An 18,791-nucleotide genomic window follows, 5' to 3' on the forward strand; every position below is an offset into this window, starting at 1 on the left:
CCTCCGCCCACCCCGGAAGAAACAAAACCTGCAGGAGCCTATGAGAAACAAAACGGCCATCCCTCCCCGAACCATAGAGTTGCAGCCGGCTGTAAGGCGGAAGTGGGTCTGGTCTCACGCGGACGCGCTTTTTGCTCCCAGTCGGTTCCGACGTTGCAAGGCTGGGCGGGAGGCTGAGCGTCCTCTCTGCGCTTAGATACAGAATGGAAGAAGGCTTCCCAGTGGCTTCTGCCTAGTATATGCCAATCTAATCTACCAAACGAGTTGTTAAGACATAGAATAGCAAAAATCGCAGTTATTTCTTAGCCCCTCCGTAAAATCTTGGTTATATCTCGACCCCGTTAGTAAACGCCACTTGTTGGTAGATGAGTGCAGCGCCCAACTACTGCGGTATCCCGCTTATAGGACCGCGCAGTTAACCTTCACGTTAAATGCAGGTTGAACCCCTGAAGAAAAATGGTTGGGGAAGGGGGGAGCTGTACATTGATTTATTCATTTTCATGATTCATTTTCATCACTGCCCCCTGCCAAAAGCCATCTAAATTGCTAATTCCATTGTGTTTTCCATGCACATGTCACTCTTGATTGTAAGAACGCGAAGTTATAAAGCTGGTATTTGGGAGTAAAAACATTTTCCATTTGGAAGATGTGACATCATTTGCCCCCTGTTTGTTACCAAATTTTCTTCTGGGAAAAATAGTTCCAGGCTGCTTTGGACTCTTCAAGATGCCTGAAATAAAGTGCTATACTAACACAGAGAAAACTGAAGCCATTTAAGTGCTGCCCTCATTGCTGGTCCCTATTCTGCGAAACGATTGGGCTGGCAAAGTGACAGATGGCCTTTCCTAGGGTTTTCATATAGATTATAAAAAGTAGGGAAAGAACAAATCCCAGGACACTCCATAAGCAGCCCTGAACACATCTAGGAAATGCAAAAGGATACTATAGTGAAAGGCACAGAAGACCACTGACAGTTTTAATGTGCTCAGGAGAGATGCACACTCCCATTCAGATATCATGTCAGCCCACAACACCATCCTGTGCCAATTCTATCTCATGCCTACATATGAAAGGTGGTTACACTTCATTCTTCTAGAAATATGCCATGAAGCTTTGCCAAAGAAACAACATAAAGCATAAAACTTAGTTTTTGCTGCAGTGTAACTTTTAACAAGCATAACCTTTCCCTTAACCTTTCTTTTGTTCCTTTATTTCAGTGTATATTTTGGCAGCTGAGTTGGTACAGGTCACTAAAGTACCGTAGATAGCCAGTATCTAAACACTAACAACAAGTTAATGCAAGATACCAGCACAAATGGAAAAAGAAAACAGAAGGTCAGGTCATCTGTATAGAGAAATGAGGTAAAGAACAAAGAAAGGAATGGGCTCAGATATTTATTTATTTATTTATTTATTTATTTATTATATTTCTATACCGCCTTTCTCCCGTAGGACTCAAGGCGGTGTACAGTCAAGAAAAATATAGACACACAAACATCATAAAATTGCTAATTAAAATTATTACTTAGTTTGGTCAATTAAATAAAACCCAGAATTAGATCACATTTAAAAAATTATTCACATGTTCATATGTTTAGCCCCACCTGTTGGAACATCAGGGTCTTGAGGGCACGGCGGAAAGCATGGAGATCAGGAATATTCCGTATCTCCTGGGGCAGTTTATTCCAAAGGGTTGGAGCCCTCACAGAGAAGGCCCTCCCCTGGGAGTCACCAGTCGACATAATTTGACTGACGGTACCCTGAGTAGTCCCTCCCTGTGAGAACGAACTGGTCGGTGGGAGGCTATTGGTGACAAAAGACGGTCTCGTAGGTATCATTTGCACAGAGACAAGATGTATCTTACATGTTTTGTATTTCACAAAAGAGCCCACAATAGCCATACATACTATGAAAGATAGTGCTGAGGAAGATAATTTTGGACTCACCTCTAGTCCTTTCACTTTTTCCTTTTTACCATACCCATCCCCACTCTACCTGAACGTGTGTTTTAAGAGACTTCCCCCTCCTCCCTTCCCACTTTTCCCTTCCCCTTTTCTCCAGCTAGGATTAATTTTGTAATCACCAAACTTTGGGTGTTTACCAGGGGTGAAATGCTCCCAGTTTGGACCGGATCACCCAATCTGGTAGCGATGGCGGTGGGTGGTTCCGAGAACTGGTAGCAGAAATCCCTGCCCCCCCATGCCCATCTGAGCCGCGCGAGCATCGGAGGCTTTTTTTATACTTTTAAAAGCATTTTTTCTACAACCTTCAGCTGAAGTTGTAGAAAAAATGCTTTTAAAAGTAAAAAAAAAAAAGTTGGCCATGCCCACTGTCACATTACCCCACCACCACCAAGCCACGCCCACAGAATCGGTAATAACAAATTTTACATTTCACGACTGGTGCTTACCTCTATAATTACATATCAAACCTTAGTACACAAATTTGTAACCTTTTAATTAGCTAAAGAAACGAGAACAAAACCCAGTTTGTTTCTTAGTCTTTACATACCCTATTTAATCCAAGAACATGATAGGGTATAATCTGGAAAGGTATGTAGTATGGCCATGTCTGGTAGAACAATGTTTGTTTGACTAGGAATCTCACAGGAGAGGAGACTATCAGTCCCCTCAGGAAAACGAAATTGGTGGTCCAGAACAGAGGTGGGTTTCAGCAGGTTCTGACTAGTTCTGGAGAACCAGTAGTGGAAATTTTGAGTAGTTCGGAGAAACGGTAGTAAAAATTCTGACTGGCCCCGACCCCATCTATTCTCTACCTCCCAAGTCCCAGCTGATCAGGAGGAAATGGGGATTTTGCAGTGACTTTCCCCTGGAGTGGGGAGGGAATGGAGATTTTACAGTATCCTTCCTGTGCCAGGCCCACCAAGCCATGCCCACAGAACCAGTAGTAAAAATTTTGAAACCCACCACTGGTCCAGAATCAGTAGAGACAAGACAATCAATGCTGGATGGAAGAAGAGAATTGTGTAATAAAAGCTTTCACTATGAATTTCTTCTAGGGTTGAGGCATGGCAGAACAGTTGGAAAAGATATTTCTTTTAACAAATTCCTTTTAAAAAGATAAAGGATTTTATTTTTTGTAATCTCAACAGTTAGAATGCCATCTTGCAGTTCTGTAGCACTTTAGAGTTTACAAAATGTTTCCTACACATTACTGTAGTAATCCAGTAATCCTTACACCAATACAATATAAGATTGGCTCATATTTACATTATTTGTAAAAGGCCCAGAGAGAAAAAGAAAGAACATGAAATTATGTCACTAGTAGGGGGGGGGGATCAGTGCATGATTGGAAGATGTGGAGAGACCTGGCCCATAAAATCACCAAGAGTCAGATAGGATTGAATGGATAATATCATCATTATCGTGTTTGTAAGGGTTGAAATGACGAGTTTTATATTTCTGCTGAGGACATTATTCTTTTGAGCTCCACTTATTTTCATTGTCATTGATTTATATATTTGTCTCTGAGATACAGGCAGGACATGCAAATGCTTACTTCCAATTCATTTTAATTTATAAAAGTTTCATATATCGTATTGCTCTGAAAGGGATTGCTTAGACAGCTTGGAATAAAAATAATTAATACATGAAAGCAGAAAAGCACTAAAACCTTAATTAATACAAGAAAAATACAAGCAATCTAAATACAAGAAAAGCAAGCACATTTATAATTGGCCACATTAAAACAGAATAGAACCCTAGAAGAATTCTATTTCTCCTGTCCACGTAAAATGAGAGAAATGTCACAAGGCATTTATTTATTCATCTATTTTATTTATTTATTTAGTTTGTCAAATATGTACAAGACAACAGGTGTAAGTATAAACATGGACACGAACACAGGAAATGAGTACAAATAAATGGGGACAGTAGGACAGGGACGGTAGGCACGCTGGTACGCTTATGCACCCCCCCCTTTACGCCCCCTTTATTTTCATTTTAAGTGTACCATATCAAAGAGTACCGCTTAGTGCACCATATCAAAGTGATTGTTTAAAACTAGACAGCAGCTACAAAAACACATCTGATCAAGCTATCTCATCTACTCAAAACTAACAATCACATATAATTTCATATTTAGCATAAACAGTATACTTTTATTCATGTTGAATTTATAAAATTTTTCAAGCTCATTTTCTCAATGACTCATGCAGTTTAGTATGGTTTTAGCTTAGCTTCATGGTGTAACTAATGCATGAATTGAAAGTTGTTATGTACCAGTTTCATCCTTTTTTGCTTTCTCCTATGTCATGATATCCACAGTTCTACAAAATAAACATCTGCAATCTTTCATGAACAAAAGCTGAAATAGTGTTTATATATATATATATATATATATATATATATATATATATATATATATATATACACACACATTTATTTATTTATTTATTTATTGAATTTATATGCTACTCATCTCATATTCTATGAGATAAAGTTGTGCACGCTTAAAAATAATTTAGGAGATATCATCAGGCATCAGGCTATTGCAAGTTTAGGAACAGATTTCTGAAATGTAAAAAATAGGCTGCCTCGAGTCATAATAAATATGCTGTTGTAAATGGTGATTCATTAAAGCAGCAGCATCTTTAATCAGATATAAAAAAAGTTTTAAAAACATTATTAATATCAGAGAGGTACTGTGCTTGAATGAGGCCAGAGATACTAAATTATCATTTTTCAGAGAAATTCTGAGCATATTATCAATCAATCAATTCAAGGAATAACTTTTGTCTTCGGCTTTAGATTGGTAGAAGAAAAGCTAATGCAGGGGAAATAAATATATGATCTTAAGAACAAAGATCAGAGTTGAGCAACCTGGTTTCAAGGCCATAAGTAGCTGCCAAACCTCTCTTTTACTTTTCTAGAGTCCCCTGTCATATGGTTGACCACCATTTTTGATGTGCGACAGCAGGCAAATACAACAAAACAAGCTTTAGGTGCCTTAGCAAGGGGAAGATACAGACCACCTCCATTGAAATTCCTGCCCGTGAGAATTTGATCTAATTGCCAGGTTGATTTTTGCCTATCTAGGAAATTAACTTTATGTAATTAGTTTGTTAGGTATGTAATCCATTTTTAGTTTGGGAGATCAAGGTGGCGCCCCTCACAGCTCCTACTTTGTCCACAACCCTATGAAGTAGGCAGACAGAGAGAGTGGCTGAATGTGGGCTAGAACCTGGCTTTTCTCTCCCTCTTAACTTCTATACACACAGGTTTTAATCTTCGCCCCCAAGTTTCTGCACACTGGTCTACAGTTGTAGCTAAAAGGGGAGACTATAAAGCAAAACATGGAAAAGAATTAATGTTATGTTACGTTCCTCTCTTCATCTCTGAAATAGTGGGTGAAATGTGAAGGGGCTTATTCTCCCGCCGTTTATGTCCGATCTCACCAGTAGATGGCAGCAACGAGCGAGTGTACCAAGTATGTCTGCTGACATCTTGTGGTCATAAGGAGTTTTGCAGTCGGACACAGCCTTTATCACCGGCGGCAGGCAATTATTTCTAATAGAAAAAAAATGTTGAAAGTTTTATAACGTGATCTACGCAATTAATTCACCTTAAGCCCCCCTCCTTTTTTTTTTTTTCTCTCAGGCGGTGTGTGTGAATGTGTCTGACGCAGCTCTCAGACTGCTGCATTATGCTAAAGCGAGTTGGCAAGCGCTCTGCAAACGGCTATGGAAACCGCGATCACTATCTTGTTTTTTTCTCCCCAAAATGCGCTCCCACAACGAGAAACTTAAAACCTTCTTCTAGAAACCGGGTAAATTAGTTGCCGAATTTATTGTCTCCTCCCCTCCCCCCCTCATTTTGATGGAGATCCTTTCGGTCCGGACGTTGGGTATCTCCATTGAAACGATGCCACAATGAGCGTAATCAGACCAACTTTCCTTCGCACGAACTCGGGAACGTCCTGTTTTCCAAAGTGGGATTCGGGGAACTCTGGAAGGTGGATCCCAGGGATCTGCTTCTCCAGACCCAGATGGTCCTCCGTAGGGGTGTTGTTGTGTGAGGAGCGCCGCGATCCGCTGCAGGCTTTACTGTCAACCTAAGGGAAGTAGAGGTACAAATTGAAAGTAAAAAAGCGCCTCGCAACAACCAGGAAGAAGAACGGGGACTTGGGTGAGTATCTTTATTTCCTATGGGAAGCATTTGCGATAGTTTTCCTGTTGGTTCTGCACGTCTGCAAAAGGCATGAAAAGGCGCCTTAAAAAGAGAGACTCTCCTTATTCGGTTTACTTTTTGGTCTCCAGTTCTGCGACGCAATGGGGCATTTACAGTTGGAACGGCACGAACAAACGAGCCAAAAGATTACAAGTAAAAGGGGAAAACGTAACGTTAACTCTACTAAACTAAAAATACCAATTTAACGTTGCAGCTCCGCCTCTCACATAAGGGAGAAAGGAAAAACTTGGGGCCTATTTTAGCTCAAGCGGCTTCAACTTATCTCCCCCTTTCTTTTAATTTCTAAACTTTTCTGTATCTCCCTATAGTAAAAGCTTTTACATGTTTAAAGCGTCTGTCAGTTCTAAGCTTTTGTTTTAATGTTTCTTCGGTATTATTGAAAGAGAGAAGCAGAGGCGACTTTAAAAAAAAAAGGCAAAGACTATTCAGACCAATCCTTCCTTTACCTTTCAAGGGAAAACCTTACAAACCTTGATAAAATATTAGTGCTAACAGTACCCTTAACACTTCCGGGAGAGAGATTCTATAATTGTCTTGTAGAAATTATATATTTCATGTGTGTTCTTTGCTTTAAAAAAGCAAATTATAGACGCCTCAGATCAGTTTCTACAATTATGTAAATTTTTCAATGCAAATGAATGTGAACTTGCATATATTTATTATGCAGCATTATTGTATCTACTCTAGAACAAAGCATATTGCTTCTGTTCACTGCCTCAAAGATTTACAATAATTACTGGATACATTATTTTCTTCAGGAAGACAAAATTTCGTAGCTATATTCCATATGTGAATTCTTATTCTATCCTATTTTATATTTTCATATAATAAAGAGCACTGATGACAATTAAACGTAGGTGTGTATCCAGTTTTCTTTTGGTATAATGTGACCTTATTCACTGTGTTGCTGTTTCCATGGTTTCCTACTACAGGTGGTCCTCGACTTACAACCATTTCATTTAGTGACCATTCAAAGTTACAATGGCACTGAAAAAAGTGACTTAAGATCATTTTTAACACAACCTTTGCAGCATCCCCATTGTCCCGTGATCCAAATTCAGTTGCTTGGCAACTGACTCATATTTATGACAGTTGCAGTGCCCTTGGGACATGTTGATCACCTTTGCAGCCTAACAAATTAAATCAATGGGGGAGCCAGTTTCACTTAACAAACGTGTTACTAACTTAAAAACTTCAGTGATTCACTTATCAAATGTGGCAAGAAAGGTCATAAAATGGGGCAAAATTCCCCTAACAACTGTTTCGCTCAGAAATGTTAGGCTCAATTGTCACAAAACGAGGACTACCTATATATGTTGAATCAAAATTCCAATCCTCTACAGCAGGGGTGTCAAACTTGCATCGTCACGTGACATATCAGGACTTTTCCCACTTCGCCAAATCAGGCAGGGTCAGAGCCAACATGATGCATCTGGCCCATGGGCCGCGGGTTTGACACCCCTGTTCTACAGCCAGCAAAATCCATATCATTCTTGTTACAGATTAATGGAAATATAATGTAGAACAATAGTTCCCAATTTGTGGCTGGTAGTTCACTAGTGCCATACTGGTAAATACCTTCAATTTAAATTAAATTTTAAATTATTGTAATCTCACGGGCTTGTCCTAATATTCTAGAGATTTGGCAGTCTCAAAAGCTTTGGGCCTTAAAATAAATAATTTGTATTTAATGTTGGGTCCTGTGGATCCCACCTGGAGAGGGACACATGTGCCGTAGTACCCACACACTCAGTGTTGCTAACTCTAGGTTTATATGGGCCTCAAAAGTTTTTGATGGGGATGTGATCAGCCACATACACCAGGAAGACTGGGAACTGCTTCCTAGCACATACGCCAAGAAGAACATGCTTCTGAACTGTATCTTTTCATTTAGCAGGTGCATTAATTCTAAGGAATCCCTGATTAAGGAAGCTACAGTAATACAAGATCAAGGATTGACTCAGGTTTGATGGCACTTTTCCCCCCACCAGTGACTACAGTGGAGAAGAACAAGGATTTCTAGAGAAAATACAAGTGGACCACTTATTGGGCATGTTAAGGATTCCTGAGCCCCCAAACATGAAGATTTTGTATGCCTGATCGTAAGGCATGAAAAGAATTAAGAAGAAAAGATTTTGGGCATCTTGCTTCTGCTTTATGGCTTTCTTTTTTCTCCTGATCACTTTCCAGGTACCAAAGATACTTGGGATGGAGCTGGGAATATGTTCAGAAATGCCCGAAAGAGAGAAAGGAATAGCTATGTAATGTAAAGTTTTAGGAGATAGAATGGGGACACTGCTATATCAACTTTGGAATTCAGCCTGGTGGGAGGGGTTTAATTATGTGCTCAATGCTTCCAAATCTCTGTTCTTTTCTACGGCTGGGTTTTCACCAATAGATAATACTGGTAGTCCTTGATTTATAACCATTTATTTAGTGGCTGTTTGAAAGCACTGAAAAAAGTGACTTATGCCTGTTTTTCACACTTACGATTGTTGCAGTGTCCCCATGGTCATATGATCAAAATTTGGATGTTTGGCAACTGGTTCATATTTATGACAGTTGCAGTGTCCTGGGGTCATGTCCTCACCTTTTGCGACCTTCTGACAAGCAAAGTCAATGGGGAAGTCAGATTCACCTAACCGGGTTACTAATTTAACAACTGCAGTGATTTGCCTAACAACTGTGGCAAGAAAGTTTGTAAAACGGTGCAAAATTCACAATTGTCTCGCTTAGGAACAGAAAATTTTGGACTCAATTGTGGTTGTAAGTCAAGGAATACCTGTATGCTCAAACAGTAAAAAATACAGGGCAAATTATTTTCCTTGAGCAAAAAACATCCCCATTCTCATTACTCTGGTTCTGCTTTCATGAATTATTCTAACTTATAATGCCACAGCTTGATTCCTCTGGCAAGGCTGTGAGCTGATGCAGTTAAAAAGGAGAAGCCAGATCAGAGGTAACTCTGTCACGGGTCAGAATTCCTCCTCAGCAAGTGGCCCCCAATCTTTTGGGCATGAGGGTCCGATTCTGTGCAGAGTGGGTTTTTGGGTTTTTTTTGCAGACCAGAGGGGGCGTGGTTTCGTGTGCTGCATACATCCCGCAGATGGAGCTTTGCTTGTTTGCACAGGCTGGTTTCTGGCATGCCATGGACCGGTGCCAGTCCAGTGACTGGGGGTTGGGGACCCCTGTCCTAATGGATCCTGTGGAAAACTATACATTTTTTCATGTGAAGTGGTATAATGAAATTAAAGTTATGATCTGCTGTTTGTAGGCTTGAATCCAAATGAGATGGGGATAGCAGACTTCCTAGCTTCTGCGTTAGTATTTTTAGTCCTCTAGAAATGGTACACCTAGGATGGGGAATCTGGAGAACAGGATAGGACATGGTATACAGACAAGGAAAATTCCTAAAAACTAGAAGGAAACAAGCATCTTAGATGTTTTTGAATAAAACTGTTTTCTGTAAGTTTGGTTGCTTGGTTATTTTATAGTTTTTATACCTTGCCCCGCACAAAAAAGACTTAAAATTATAAATGGAACAAAAGAATAAACAAAAAATACAAAAAAGCCTCAGCAGTAATAAGAAATCAGCTCTCTCCCAGTGGCAGTAAAATTGTAGTAGAGTTCAATAAAAAGCTTGATTAAATAAAATTATCTTTTAAAGATTTTCTGGAAACCATGAGGAGGAAGGGAGCTTCACAGACTGTGATAGTCTGATAGTCTAATATATGAACAAAGTAAGTTAACAGTCCAGAAATAATATGTTTATCATAGCCTCACTGAGTACATTTTAGAAGAGTGTGTGTGTGTGTGTGTGTGTGTGTGTGTATTGGAGGAGGGGATTGCACCGTTTGAGTTAATGATAACTCCCTGTGAGTGCCTGGCCTGGTCCCTGCAGTCTTGCTGGCAAAATTTCAGAAGTGGTTTGCCATTGCCTGCTTCCTAGGGTTGAGAGAGAGAGGGACTGGCCCAAGGTCACCCAGTTGGCTTTGTACCTAAGGCAGGACCAGAATTCACAGTCTCCCAGTTTCTAGTCTGTTACCTTAATCGCTCCACCAAACTAGCATTCGTTAGAAAGTCTAAGCCCATTTAAAATCAATATCAGTGCATACCCTCTTAAAGAGGTTTTATGCCTTATTTCTTAAGCCTTTGATAATTCTTAATTTTTCTTTGCTTTCAAAAGGTGGTTGTGGAACTGGGCAAGTCTGAACAGTTGACCTCAAAAAACTCAGCCTCACAAAACGAAGATGAATTCCAGAAATATCCTCCTCTGTTTTTCAAAAAGCCAAAACTTGACCCCAGTGCAGGAAAAAAATTGCACAGAGGCACATATCCCATTTTGCTCTGGTGGTCTCCACTCACGGGAGAATCTGGACGGCAGGCTCAGTGTGGCGAAAATGTTTGCTTCTTTACTATCAACAGGACTTACCAACACAATCCTATGACTAAAGCTTTTCTTTTTTACGGTAAGGGACTGGCTAAAGTTTTGGAAAGGTTATTGAATAATCTCTTGCTCCCCCGTTTCTTGTGTAATTTACATATTGATTTGGGTATGCAGAAAAAAAATGGAACCAACTGGGAATATGGTGATTTATATTACAGGTAGCCCTTGACTTATGATTATAATTAGCACAGGATTTCTGGTCATAAGTCATTTTGGTGATAAGAGGAAGGACCAATGTGGCTAGACCTGAGTTTATGACATTTTTTGCATGTGGTTCTAAAGTGCAAAGCCATTCTTCTGTGTGGGTGGGGTTTTTTTTTGCCAGAAATTAATTAATTAAATGTCAGAAACTGGCATGAAACATAAATCATGGTCATGTGATTGTGTGACACTGCAACCAGTCATAAATGCAAGCCAGCTGCCAAGTGCCCGAGAAAGGGTCATGTCAATTTAGGAGGTTACACGACATTTTACAATGGCCAGAAGTGCCTTATGGGTTGCACACCACCAGTTCCAAGCCCATCTTAATTTCAAGTGGTCGTTAAGCAACTAATTGTAATTATTCCCCATCCTGAATAATCAACATTTCATGGCCACTGAGCATGCTGAGTCCTGATAGGGTAATTTCCAGATTTCTTTCTTTCTCTTAGTTTTTTTCCCCCGAAATGGATTTTTGTTCTATTTCAAATCTGTCATTCTGATGCAATTTCCAGTTTTCTAAAACAGTGGTACCTTGGTAATAAGCTGCTTTGAAACTCATCGAATTTGGTACTCAACGTATTTTGATACGAAAATTTCATCCCAGTACTCATTGTTTGTTTGGTACTCAACTCACAAGCTAGAATTTGTCAATGTTGGCTGCCTTGTGATTCACTACATTATTCCGTATACTGTGTTTCCCCGAAAATAAGACCCTGTCATATATTTTTTTGAACCCTGAAATAAACTCTTGGCCTTATTTCCATGCACTCAAAAGCCCGATTGGGCTTATTATCAGAGGATGTCTTATTTTTGGGAAAACGGTAAGAAAATTTGTTTGGTACTCATCATTTTTGGAACTCATCGCGCCTCCTGGAACCAATTAATGATGAGTACCAAGGTACCACTGTATTAGTATGAATCTTACAATTGGAGAATGTCTGCATTATTTGCAATGACCACATTACCTTGAAATAATGACTATTTATATTATTGAAGAAAGTGCAACTAAGTCCATTAAATTTAATTAAAAGGAATTTGTTATATTTTTCAACATCTAGGTACTGATTTCAGCATACACAGCTTACCTCTGCCCCGTGCAGACTACCATGACTGGGCTCTTTTTCACGAGGAATCCCCCAAAAACAACTACAAGCTTTTCCAACCTCCTGCCATCACTTTGTTCAACCACACAGCCACTTTCAGCCGCCACTCACATCTACCGCTTACCACCCAGTACCTTGAAAGTATTGAGGCCTTGAGATCCCTGAAGTACACAGTTTCTTTGCAAAAAAAGAACAGCTTGCGGAAGAGACTTGCGCCTCTGGTCTATGTACAATCTGATTGTGATCCTCCCTCTGACAGAGACAACTATGTAAAGGAGCTGATGTCTCACATTGAAATTGATTCCTACGGAGCTTGTTTGCATAATAGAGACCTTCCAGACCATCTCCGAAATCCATCCTCCATGGACAGCAATAGTTTTTACAAAATACTCGCTCAGTATAAATTCATCCTGGCTTTTGAGAATTCCGTCTGTGAAGATTATATCACTGAAAAACTCTGGAGGCCGCTAAAGCTGGGAGTTGTGCCTGTTTATTATGGCTCTCCCAAAATTCAAGACTGGCTTCCGAGCAACAAGAGTGCCATTCTTGTCACAGATTTTCCACACCCGAAGGACTTGGCTCAGCATATCAAAGCTTTGGATGCGGATGACAAGGAATATGTGGCCTACCTTGAATGGAAGTTGAAAGGTGACATTTCCAACAGGCAACTGCTTGCTGTTATGAAAGAACGCACATGGGGAGTGCAGGATATCATGAAAGATAACTACATAGATGCCTTTGAGTGCATGGTATGCACGAGGGTATGGGAAAATATCCGGAGACAAGCAAAAGTAAGTATAAATATGTCTCTCCATAGGGACTTGTCATCATTAAGTCAATAGCTGTCTTTTGATCCTCTAGCAGAATCAGTGTAGCAGAGGCAAAAAAATTCTGCAGAATTACAGAGTTCCTACAGAAAGAAGATGTTGCTTCGAAAGAGGTCCATGAGTCATTCTGTGATCCATAAATGTAGAAAGTAGTTAGAGCACATTGACTTCAATAACACAATAGCAATAGCACTTAGACTTATATACTGCTTTACAGTGCTTTACAGCCCTCTCTAAGCAGTTTACAGAGTCAGCATATTGCCCCCAACAATTTGGGTCCTCATTTTACCCTCGGAAGGATGGAAGGCTGAGTCAACCTTGAGCCTGGTGAGATTCAAACTGCCAAATTGCAGGCAGTCAGCAGAAGTGGCCTACAGTACTGCACTCTAACCACTGCGCCATTTCATTTCATTTCATTTTCCGACTTCATTTTACTTTCAGGACTATTATTTTCTCTGTTCTCCCATCTTCTTGGATGTACATTTGAAGGATAAAATGTCCCTTCTTGTTGTTCATATTTCTAACATACATTTAAGTTACCTTTATACATTCTAGACAATTCCTCTGGTGGCATATACCAACAATACGTCATTTTATAAAAATTCTCTCTAAGATGTTAACATAATTTTATCATCCTATAAATGATAAGCATAGGATGATATAGGATAATAGGCATCCTATTATCATATAATGCCTTCAGCTACATGTTCTTCCATTGTTCCATTTATATATTGTAACCAAAATTTTTAATCCACTTAATCATGCATTTTTTTCACTTGGTCTTCTATTTCAAATTTCAATAAAAATATACATTGTAGCAATATTCATCATTTGTACACAGTTCTATTTAAAACTTATTTGTCTACTTTGAATATTTCTAATAATTGTATATTTAAAGAAACTATTGACAGAAACATCCAGCTGCCACAGATCTTCTCTTGATTTTATTTTATATTCTCTGATAAAATTCTAATAACTCACAATAAGTTTGCCATTTGTGTTTACTTAACAGGGGTGTTTTTGGCCACAGCCTGGGTTTGTATCTATTCCATATTCTGAATAATAAAATCTACATTTTTAAAATCTACATTAACCTTAGTTTTATTGTACCATAAACATCCATGTCATCTGAATTTCTAGTCATGTTCTAACTTCAAACGTCTTCTTTTCTCAGTAACACCCACTCTTTCATCCAAATTAAACAAGCTGCAAAATATACTTTCAAATCAGGTAAACACGCTTCTCTTTCTTCTTATAACACCTTATATTTAACTCATGTATTTTTTTTCCTGCCACCTAAATTTAGAAATATCCTGGCATTATTTAAGTAGTGCATCAGTTGTCAAAACAGGCATTGTCTGAAGCAAAAATAACATTCTAGCCAAGAAATTAATCTTAATCACAGAAATTCTTCCAGCAATGACAATTGTATTTTCTCTCAATATATCTTTTTAAAACTTCATTCTGTATCTTCATATAATTACTTTAAAATAACATACAATTCATATTTGTCATAGTAACATCCAAGTATTTTACCATCTCAATCTTAAAATCCATTTTATCTCTCAGTTCTGTTTGATCCTGCATTTTCATATTTTTATTAATATCTTCATCTTCTGTTTATTAATCTTAAAGCCTGTTATTGCATCAAATTCTTTTAATGTACTCAGTAATATTTCAATTCCCTTTAAAGGATCTTTCAAAACCAGCTCCAAGTCATTTTTTTCCCACAATCCTTTTGTCTTGTTTTATATCTCTATTTAGTGTTTCAAGAACCAAAATAATCAGAAGAGGGGACACAAGGGCAGTCCTATCTTGTTCCTTTTTGTATTTCACATGGATTTGCTAGTTTTCCATTATCAATAATTTGTGCTTTCAGTCAAGTATAAATAGATTTTACCCATTTTATTCTTTTCTACATTCAGTGAAATGTAACTTCTGAAGATATGATGTCCCCATTTAAAACAAGCCCTTAGATAATTAGCAGGTCCAATTATTGCCAGAACATTGATTTCTAAACAGAGATGCAGAGAATTTAAGAGGGCACAATTTGAACTGGGTCACTAAAGGTAAAGGTTTCCCTGTTTAGTGATGGCCAGTTCTAGAGTGTGGTGTTCATCTCTGTTTCTTGGCCCAAGGAACCAGGGTTATTGAAAGACGTTTTCCATGGTCATGTGGCCAGCATGGCTATATGCCAAAAGTGTATGGAAAGCTGTTACCTTCCCACCAAAATGGTACTTATTAACCTACTTGTATTTGTATGCTTTCAAACTGCTAGGTGGGCAGGAACTGGGGTAAGGAACTGGCGTTCACCTCATTGCATGGTGCTTGGGTCTTGAACCTGGGTTGTCAGATTTCCAGCTGACAAGCTCAGCATTTTAATCGCTGAGCCATTGAGCCCCCTCACTAGGTCACTAAGCTGCCTAACATCACTTTGTAGAATTGCCTACATGCAATTCCATCTCCTCTTTGTTGGATTCTGAGTCTTAGCACTTAAACTGAATATGGGGATGATCTGATTTGACGAAAAGCTTATACCTAAATAAAGTATAACTATGCTGTAAAGTTTAAACTTTACTGTTCTCTTTTCTGATCAAAAGGTGGTTTTTATATTAGCATATATAGCAAATCTCTATACAAAATATGATCAAAAGTATAAATTCAACTCACTTCTGCAGTTCAGTTATTTTGGGAATGTTTAATGAAATGTTTTGATTGTAATAGGCTAGAATAATTAATCTTGTTCTTCAATCATCCAATGTTGGAATCTTTGAATGGAATCCATCAGTTCCCTCATTTCTTTTGAATATTTTCATTCTGGCTTTCATGTGGTCTTCACTTAGGGAGAAATTATTTCTTTTGACACTCTTTTTTTCTAAAATAATATTATTGCTTTAAAATGTCTATGAATTCTGTTACTGAGCTTTTAAAGAGTTAAAAATGGTTAATTCTTTTTTGGTGGCATGACTAATCACCATCAACTTAATTTAGATTTAAATTTATGATATTTTAATCTTTTGAAGTTGCATTGAGTGAATCTGTACATCTTATTCTCTAACACTGAACTCAACCTGTGTGTCTTTATAATATATCAGTATTTAGCAAGTTGGAGCCAAACTATTCTGCCTGAACCCACAAAAACCATGGTATCATAATTGGTAGAACAAAACTCTGGCAATTTGCTTCCCCCCCCCATATAATTTTATTAAGGATTTTAATTACAATAGTAATTAAATTAAATTAAATTAAGTCTAGAAGACCAAAGTATTTGAAATGGCAGAAAACCAACCTTCACCTCTTAAACCCGACAACAAATAAACACAGATTGTGTTTTTATCTTTTTATCAGGGAATGCCACCAAGAAGATGGAAGGCAGAAGCAAACCACCTGAGCTGCCCCAGTCCTCAAGCATTTGCCTTTTCTCCTCTCAGTGTGCAGAGAACTGTTCTCCAGGACGTGTGGAGATCAAGCTTTGAACAATCTAAGAGAGAAGCTCGTGCACTGCAGCAGCTGGTAGAAAGGAACAGGAATTTCACAGCCCTGGAATTCTGGACTCTGGTTTTTAGAGACTAGTTTAAAAAACAAGGAGTACTTACCTCAAGATAGGAAAAAAAAACCTGCAACCAGAATTAGCTACCGGTAGTAGCAAAATCCAGTGTTCAGAATAAAGTAGGAAGCACTTTTAATCCCTGAATGTATTAAAAGGTGTATTTAGTAACTATTTATCATGACCTGTTTGGTCATCTTGTAACGTGTGTTTTTACTGCTAATACTAAGACATATTTTTAACATGTTTAGATTAACACAAGAATGTAATAAAATCCATGCCTTTTCCACTTTGTGTGCCTGTGGTTGTTTCTGCTAGGTTTTACATTCAAGCTCATTTGCAAAAGATATCTGACTGAATCTAGTGCTCTGACTCGGAATCAACGTGCTTTCTATGTTTCTTGCAAGTTTACACGTAGTTGAAGTAATGAACTGTCCAGAGGTGGGTTTCAACAGGTTCTGACCAGTTCTGGAGAACCAGTAGCGGAAATTTTGAGTAGTTCGGAGAACCGGTAGTAAAAATTCTGACTGGCCCCACCCCCATCTATTCTCTGCCTCCGGAGTCCCAGCTGATCAGGAGGAAATGGGGATTTTGCAGTAACCTTCCCCTGGATTGGGGAGGGAATGGAAATTTTAGAGTATTCTTCCCCTGCCACGCCCACCAAGCCACGCCCACCAAGCCATGCCATGCCCACCAAGCCACACCCATAGAACCAATAGTAAAAAATTTTGAAACCCACCATTGGAACTGTCCTGTTCAAAGGAATGGGCAATGATGTGTTTATTTTTTTTGTGTGTGTGTGTATGTGTGTTTGTGATATCCCAAAGAAAATACTTTACATAAAACATGAAATGTTTACCAGAAAGGTGTGGAAAGAAGAACTACAGCTAATCCTTTACTTATAACCATTCATTTAGTGATTGTTCAAAGTTATAATAGCATTGAAAAAAAGTGACATATGACTATTTTTCACATGACTATTGCAGCACTCCCATGGCCATGTGATCAAAATTTGGATTCTGGCTGACTGGTTCATATTTATGACTTGCAGTGTCCCAAGGTCACGTGATCACCTTTTGCCACCTTCTGACAAGCAAAGTCAATGGGGAACCCACATTCACGTAACAACCGTGTGACTAACTTAACAACTGCAGTGATTCACTTAACAGCGGTGGCAAGACAAGTCGTAAAATGGGACAAAACTCACTTAACAATAATTGTTTTACAACTGTTTGACTAGCAACAGAAAGTTTGGGCTCAGTTGTGCTCGTAATTCGAGGGCTACCTGTACAGAGCCATGGCAAGAACAAAAAGAAAAGTACATAGCACAGAAATCTTAGAATATCTCACTCAAGTGTCATCTCATATGACGGGACTTTGTTTTTCCTTACTCCCCATATGTAGAATATTAGAATATTTTCTTAGCTCGATGCCCATGGGCTTAAAATGGGCACAATGACAGATGTTAATGATAGAGCTTGAATTAGGGTTGGAGTTATTTACTTGAATAATTTCCCTGGTTCTCAGGTAGTGAAGCCTTCATTAAACACAGAAATAAGCCTGCACATTATAAACCTGATACTGGCGGGCATTACAAAGCCATGGGAGTGACCAAGCCAGTTAGGATTAAGTTGGCCTGAACTTGGTATCCTTCAGATGGCTCAGACTTCATGGTTTCTATAATCTCCATGGCTTTTATGGTGTCAGGATTACAAAAGGTGAAGTCTAACATATTTGCAGGGCATCAGATCAAGAAGGTTTCTGTATAAAGGAAGTAAAGGAAGCCTAAATTGAACAAAATCCCTGCAACTATTACAGCTTAGGCTGGACCCATCACTGCTATCAGAAATGCAGATATTGCAATCTCTGCGGAAGAATCTAACACACCCAAACACACACACAAAGGAAAACTTTAACCAGCTCAATTCTGAAAGGTTTTTATTTTTATTTTTTTAAAAAATCCCCTCACTAGAAATAAAGCTGTCAATGATACATACTATATGTAGATGTGAGTTGTTAAAGTGCTGGCACCATTATACAGAGAATGAGGAGCAGATCCCTTGGGATCAAATGCTTTGGCAGTATCAAAAGGCGATAAGCTTCCATACCCCAAAGTGTCTTTCTGTCAATCACATTCCTGCTGACCGTGCATTTTGTCCACGAACAAGCAGCTACTCGCTTGCACGGAAAGGCAGAGTATCTGCTACTGGTCACTCTCATTGGAAAGCCCTCAGAGAAGGAGGGGGGCATTTCTGCTGCATCTCTCTACATTGCCAACTTTCTCCACATCAGCAATTTTAGTTAAAACTTGGCAGCTGGAAATTCCCTGACATAGAGGATGGATGTAAAATGCATTAGCGTTTGGCATTCGTATGCTGACATAAAAATAAATATCCTAAACATCCTGATTTGCCCATCACCCACTTTTAAAACTAGGAACATTAAAAGCTATGTCAC

At 38.8% G+C, this 18,791-nt stretch overlaps 1 protein-coding gene across 6 annotated transcripts; it reads left to right on the top strand.

Annotated features, from left to right (window-relative positions):
• The first annotated feature begins 5,935 nt into the window (after positions 1-5,935).
• Positions 5,936-16,623, top strand: FUT10 (fucosyltransferase 10). Of its 6 annotated transcripts, none has more exons than XM_070935463.1 (5): positions 5,936-6,146; positions 8,104-8,399; positions 10,396-10,678; positions 11,916-12,751; positions 16,136-16,623. In XM_070935463.1, exons 2-5 carry the CDS (start codon positions 8,319-8,321, stop codon positions 16,358-16,360), a joined length of 1,425 nt encoding a protein of 474 aa, XP_070791564.1. In that variant the 5' UTR covers positions 5,936-6,146; positions 8,104-8,318; the 3' UTR covers positions 16,361-16,623. The 6 variants fall into 6 exon arrangements, with proteins under 6 accessions (XP_070791564.1, XP_070791566.1, XP_070791570.1 ...); XM_070935465.1 differs by having other exon boundaries at positions 8,107-8,399; XM_070935469.1 differs by lacking the exon at positions 16,136-16,623 and adding an exon at positions 13,962-14,018.
• The last annotated feature ends 2,168 nt before the right edge of the window (positions 16,624-18,791 follow it).

This window comes from Pituophis catenifer, unplaced genomic scaffold (assembly GCF_029215685.1).
Source record: "Pituophis catenifer annectens isolate HBS135680 unplaced genomic scaffold, rPitCat1.0.hap2 SCAF_2, whole genome shotgun sequence".
NCBI lineage: Eukaryota > Metazoa > Chordata > Lepidosauria > Squamata > Colubridae > Pituophis > Pituophis catenifer.

Coding starts and splice junctions, on each gene's coding strand:
- FUT10 (XM_070935463.1), top strand. CDS start 8,319: ATGAAAAGAATTAAGAAGAAAAGATTTTGGGCATCTTGCTTCTGCTTT. Junction 8,400..10,395: donor TTCTCCTGATCACTTTCCAG/GTACCAAAGATA, acceptor TGCTTTCAAAAG/GTGGTTGTGGAACTGGGCAA. Junction 12,752..16,135: donor ATATCCGGAGACAAGCAAAA/GTAAGTATAAAT, acceptor TCTTTTTATCAG/GGAATGCCACCAAGAAGATG.